The 6,292-nt window shown below is 56.7% G+C and overlaps 1 protein-coding gene across 2 annotated transcripts in view; it reads left to right on the top strand.

The window, feature by feature from the left end:
• The window catches only part of WNT3A (Wnt family member 3A), a 42,002-nt gene extending 36,095 nt beyond the window's left edge, over nt 1–5,907 (top strand). The window contains exons 4-5 of one of the 2 annotated variants that reach the window (XM_046665454.1): nt 3,788–4,216; nt 4,628–5,907. In XM_046665454.1, coding sequence (XP_046521410.1) covers nt 3,788–4,216; nt 4,628–4,996 — 798 coding nt within the window. In that variant the 3' untranslated portion in view covers nt 4,997–5,907. Of the gene's footprint in view, nt 1–3,787; nt 4,268–4,627 lie in introns of those variants that run through there. The other variant, XM_046665455.1, reaches the window with a different exon arrangement.
• The last annotated feature ends 385 nt before the right edge of the window (nt 5,908–6,292 follow it).

The following is a 6,292-nucleotide window of genomic DNA, read 5'->3' as shown; positions in this document are numbered from 1 at the left end:
AGCATGATGGGAGTGGAGTCTTCTCCAGCCTCACAGAGCTGTGGGGCCCCCTACAGTGCTGTCTCTGGGAAATCAGTGCTTGGTTTATGCAAGGACCCTGAGCAGTGAGGGAACCCTGTAGTAGGGCGGCCCCGTGCACTTCTGCAGGCTGGGGAAGGCTCTGGAGCTCAGGATGTGTTAAGGTGCTCCCAAGTTGCTGGTCCCCACACACCTAGGAAAGCAGGCGCACTCTCTTCAGAGGATGATAACCTCATGAAAGGCTGCGAAAGTTTTCTACAAAGGATTTTTCAAACACAATGTCCAACACATAATCAAAGATAACCTGTCACATGAGCTGATGCCAAATGAGCGATGATCAGTAAAAGCCACAGAAACAAGACTCCAAATACTGGAATTATTAGGCACAGATTGTGAGGAAAAATTACACTTACTTATGTTCACAAAGTGAAAGTGCCAGCTTGAGCCTTTCAGCAGGGAACTGGAAGCTATAAACACAATACAACAGATTTGGGAAAGAATCACTAGAGGTTGTAGGACTGAAGAAGGAATGGGGACTTCCAGTTAAAGATGAGAAACCAAGCGCCAGGGGTCCCTCTGCACCTCCAGGGCATTGGTGACATCAGGGCAAGCAGAGCTGCCTTCCTCTGCGCCCTCCCAGAACCTCTGACATGGCAACGAGTGAACCTGAAAATAAGTAACTCTTGAGGACACGGAAAACAGAAGGGTGACAATGGCAACAGAACTTTGAAAGCTAAAAAGCAGACAGATGAATACCTGGGTCTTAGTCAACCCAAAAATAGAGTCTCAAGCCAGTGGAGGGGAAAACTGAGAACCAACCCAAGCGTTCCCATGTCAGGGATCTTGAGAAGTAGAGGCCGCACTTTATAACCCACCAGCTCTCCTGTCCAACTCCCCGAATCCAGATGGCACCTCTCCTTCAGCATGGCAGAAGTCTGCAGGCTTATTCTCAGAAGGGCGAGGCAGACAGTGTCTGGACTGGGGGACGCCGGGCACACCTCACAGAGGGCGAGGTTGCCCAGGTGGGAGAGTCTGTCTACACGTGAATTTCTCTTCCTAATCTCCTAACACCACAGTGAAGCTCAGTTACCTCCTGGACAGGAGAATGGAGGATTCTCCCCTGGGAATTGGATGAACCCAAGAGAAGAGACTTAAAGATACCAGCCTGGGGGTTCCCCAGCGAAATGGCGTGGCCAGGACACTGTGTGGTGAGGGCCCACATTGATGAGTTCCTCCCATGCACAGGAGCTTCCAAGTGCCCCGCTTTTAAATATGAACAGGCAGGCAAGGATCACAGACATCCAAGGACAGCCTCCAGCAACCACAAGGTACAGATCAAAACAAAGAAACAAAAGCAAAACTTGTGGGAAGAGGCATTGTAAAGAGAGATGACAACTTCAAAAACTGTCACTATCCTCAGAGAGAAAACACTGTATCCATGAAACTGGAACAGGATGTTAATTTAAAAGAACATTCAGAGGGAAAAAAACTCTTAGAAATTAAAAATGGGACAGCAGAAAGAAAACTCTGAGCAGAAAGTTTGGAAGATAGTTGAGACATCCTTCCCTTAAAGTAGAGAAAAAAAGACCAAGAGGTGGAAAATAGGAAAAATAGAAAATATGGAAGGTGTGTTCTGGCGAGACAGTGATGAGCACAGAGATGAGGAAGTTGGCAAAGAAATAAGGCAGGAAGCTTCCCAGGAGTGAAGGCCACAAGTTTCAGACAAAACAGGCCCAGTAAGTGACCAGTACAACAAAGGGGAGCCAGCATCCAGACTCACCATCATGAGGTCCAACACAGAAGGCCCCTCAAGCTTCCCAGAAGAAGGCTTGGGTTTCACGCAAGGATCAGGAATCAAGTCAGCATCAGAGTTTCCAAGAACAATGAAAGCTGGAAGGAAACAGGGCGATGCTCTCAGAACTCTGAGGGGAAAAATAAGCCAAGAATTTTATACCCAGCTAAAGAATCTTTTCAACTTTTCAAGTAGAAAATATTTGTTTTTAGACTTGCACATTTTGCAAAGTTTACCAGAAGCCTCCAAGAAAGAAGTCTCCAAGAAGATGAAAGCTTCTTAGAACACCTGGTGTGTCTGAACGTCTTGAAGAGGATATTTAGACAATCAAGGGAGAGTTTGAGGCTGAATCCATGATAAGTACTTGAAAGACAGCAACAACGAAACATTTTGCAGGAAAGGAAAAGTAATCAGAATGTATCACATGGCTCTGCTGGGTGTGACATTTAACACCCTTCCGATACCCTAGGCACCAAATAGTGACCTAACTGAGATCATGCTGTAGTTTTTAGGGCACAAAAGTGCATCAGAGTGGTGATGTGTTGAGACCTAAATCCCCTCCTCGTGGCGAGGTCAGCAGACAGCACCCAACACTGAAAATCAGGAAGCGGCAAGACACTCATCTCCCAGAGCTGCGAGGGGGCAAGGCGCTGCCTGGTGGTTGGGGAGGTGCTGAGCATGGGCAGAACTCCATTCTTCTCAGCAGGTCTTAGGAACGCTTGGACTCCAAAGCAGGTGCACATACGACTTTGATGAAAGTAAAACTGAAACCGAGCCTGAGGAGGCACAGATGGGAAGTGGCGGCTCCTCTTCGGAAAAGAGAAGAAAATGGAGATTGGACAGAACGTGAGCGGGCGATTTACAGATGCCACAGGAAAGGGACAGTGTGAGAGGGAGGGTTGAAGACACGGTGGGGGGGGGGGGGGGGAGGCAGCATCTGGGCGCAGAGCCCACACGAAGCCTTGGGCCAGCACAGTCCAGTAGGCGTGTCATGGGAGCCACATATGTAGTTAGAAATTTTCAACCACAGTTAACAAGGAAACAGGTGAAAATTTGTTTTAACACTACATTTTATTTAACCCAAACATCCAACATTTCACCGTCACAGTCATGCAAGCAGCACTAACGTGCTGACTGGGATCTTTCACACCCTCTTCTTGTATGCACTCCAGGGACTTGGGGAGCCCCGTGTGGGGTTTGCATGCACAGCACTTCTCGGTTTGGACCGGCCCCATGTCAGGGGCTCATGCATGGCCTCTGCCCACCACAGTGGACAGGGCAGCCTTAGGCCTTCTGATGAAGTCACCACATCCACCTCCTTCCCCCAAAGAGAGAAGGAAAGAGAACCTGGAGCTCCCCGATGCCACGGGGAGAAATACACGCACTCCTCCCCAGGCGCTGCTGGTTGGTCACCCTCTGGCACCCAAGCCCCACAGCCTGACCCCCAGCACTGCCTCTCTCCTCCTCTTTCTGCCACCCTGCAGTCCCCTACAGTCCGATAAACCCAGCTTCCTGGGCCCTGAAGGTGCCCTGCTCAAGCCACTCCCGTTACCCACGCTCTGGTCAGCTTCCAGCCTTGCCAGCAGCTGGTGCCTACCTCCTCCGGGCTGGGGGTCTTGGGCTCTCCTGGTGAGAATGAACGTCTTCCTGCTTGCACGCTGGCACCGCCACCCCCACACGTCACAGCCCCTTCCTTCCTTCACTGGGTCATAGCTGCTGTAGAAGTAGATGCAGCCCACGAAAGAGGGGCCCTCCTAGGCCCTGCCCTCTGGCGATCTCGGGTGCCCAGAGACGGCGCGCGAAGGGGCGGCGCTGGAGCCCACGGAGAGGGCGCTTTAGCGAGCTGACAGGGGGGCCGCTTTTGCCAGGCGAGCTTGGCGGGGACTGTGGGCAAGGAGCACGGCCGAGGAGACCGGTCCCGCGCAGACCCACCGGGCGCCGGCCGGCCCTGACGCCCCCGCTCGCACGCCCCTGCAGGCCATCGCCAGCCACATGCACCTCAAGTGCAAGTGCCACGGGCTGTCGGGCAGCTGCGAGGTGAAGACCTGCTGGTGGTCGCAGCCCGACTTCCGCGCCATCGGTGACTTCCTCAAGGACAAGTACGACAGCGCCTCGGAGATGGTGGTGGAGAAGCACCGCGAGTCGCGCGGCTGGGTGGAGACGCTGCGGCCGCGCTACACCCACTTCAAGGTGCCCACGGAGCGCGACCTGGTCTACTACGAGGCTTCGCCCAACTTCTGCGAGCCCAACCCCGAGACGGGCTCCTTCGGCACGCGCGACCGCACCTGCAACGTGAGCTCGCACGGCATCGACGGCTGCGACCTGCTGTGCTGCGGCCGCGGCCACAACGCGCGCAGCGAGCGGCGCCGGGAGAAGTGCCACTGCGTCTTCCACTGGTGCTGCTACGTGAGCTGCCAGGAGTGTGCGCGCGTCTACGACGTGCACACCTGCAAGTAGCGGGCGGGCTCCGCGAGAGGGGCGGGGCTCCTCCCGGTGGGGCGGGGCTCCTCCCAGTGGGGGCGGGGCTTCTCCCGATACATTCTGGGCTCCTGCTGGGGGCGGGGTCCCCTGGGGTGGGGCTCCTCCCTTGGGGGTGGGGCTCCTCCCGGTGGGGCCTGGGTCCCCTGGGGCGGGGCTCCCTTGTGGGCGGGGCTTTTGATGGGGGCGGGGTCCCCTGGGGCGGGCGCGGCTTCCCGAGAGGGGCGGGGCTCCAGGGGTGAGTGGGGCTCCTCCCCGTGGGGCGGGCTCCTGGGCGGGCTCCGTGAGGGGACTGGGTCCTGGGCTGTGGACTCAGCCCTCCATCCCCCTCCTCCCCAGCCCACCTCTTGGGTTCCATCCGCCTCCTGCCTCGTCTGTGTAGAGGGCTCTCCTGGTGGAACCAGCCGCGGAGACTGGTGCGGTGGCATCTGGTCCCTGCTTCCTCTGGGGTCTGGGGGCCAGCCTCCCAGTGCAGCGCCCTGGAACTTTTCGGGCGCCAGGAGGCCTATGGCACCCCTCCCTCGACCTGGGGTCGGCCCTATGGGGAGAGCCTTCGTCCTGCAGAGCCCCACTAACGGCACCGGCTCCGTCTGGGGGAGGAGATGGAGCCTGACAGCGGGAGGCCGAGGAGCGGCCTGGCCCGAAGGCCCCGCTCTGCCCCGGCGGCCCTGTGCCCTGGCGTCAGACATCCGGGCCTCTTCCCAGTGACCGTCCCTACTGTGGCCCAGGCCCCAGCCAGGGCTCTCTAGGCCTGATCAGCTGTGCCCTCTACTTTGCAGCTGTCGCAATGTTCCACCACCTGTCCCTCCCTTCTTCCTAACATCTCCCACCTGCACCGGGTCCCTCCATCCACGGAGAGAAGCAAAGCCTGCTGACCCGCCCTGCCCTTGCCTCCTTCTTGGCCTCAGCACCTCCCTCAGTCCCTCCTCCACAGCCTCTTGTAAGGGGAAGACAGGAAGGGAGCCCAGAGCCACTGGCCTGTGCCACCATCCCGGCCGCCCAGCTCCTTCACCTGCCTCGGAGGCTCACTTTGGGTTGGATCGAGTTGTTTGGGAATTTGGGGAGGATAAGCCCATGACGGTGCTGCAGACAGAGAACCCACAGCTCCAAGAGGCGTGGTCTCCCTCCTAGCCCCTCATGGCCAGGACTCGCCCCCGGGTCCTGCTGCTACGGCTATGGTGTGCCAGATCTGCCTATCCCTGGCCGTTGTCCTGGAGCCTCTGGCTGGCTGCTCGGCCCTCCTCGCCTTCTGACTGGTCCACCTGGCTTGGGAACGAGAGAGGCCACTCTCCTACACCAGCGCCCACATGGACTTCCGGCCAGGTGCTGCCACGCGAGACCCCTGCTCGCTCAGCCTCTGCCACTGTGAAACGTCCCCCTACCCCTGCCCCTGAGGACCCACCCTCCAGGCAGGAGGAGCCTTTGTGCATTCCCCTCGGGGGACTCGACCTTCCTCTGCCTTGAATTTTGCATTTTTGTTTTAATTTTATTTCCGATGCTGCTATATCCACCATACACTGGAGCTAGACAAACAGATGTGTTGTTGTTTTTTTCCTTTTCTTTCTATGAAAGAAATTATTTTAGTCATAGCTTGTGAGTTGCAAACAACGGGGAAAGTGACAAACAAAACAAAAAAAAAGAAGAAACAATCAAACAAGCCTGTGAACTGTGCTGGATTTCTGGTGGTGGGTCTCAGGCACGGGGGCTGGATGGGCGATGCCATGGGCCAGGATGGGAGGAGGTAGCGGCTTGAGTAGCTCGGAGACTCCTGGAGACTCCTGGGGACTCTGCCGTGGTCTCCAGAGCTGGAATTCCAAGGGAGGGAAGAGGGGCGGCCACACCAAGGAAAGGAGGAGGCAGCCGGTAGTCTTGAGGTCTGGGGCTAGACTAGAGACCCAACGGAAGTCTCCGGTAGGGGCAGAGAAAGCACAGCGGCCGCCTGCACAGCGGCACACACGTCCACCAAGCCAGACATGCCACTTCCCCAATGTCCACCTTCAATGC

This window comes from Equus quagga, chromosome 7 (genome assembly GCF_021613505.1).
Source record: "Equus quagga isolate Etosha38 chromosome 7, UCLA_HA_Equagga_1.0, whole genome shotgun sequence".
NCBI lineage: Eukaryota > Metazoa > Chordata > Mammalia > Perissodactyla > Equidae > Equus > Equus quagga.
Note: the sequence above shows the minus strand (reverse complement) of the source record. Positions and strands in the feature narration are given on the sequence as shown.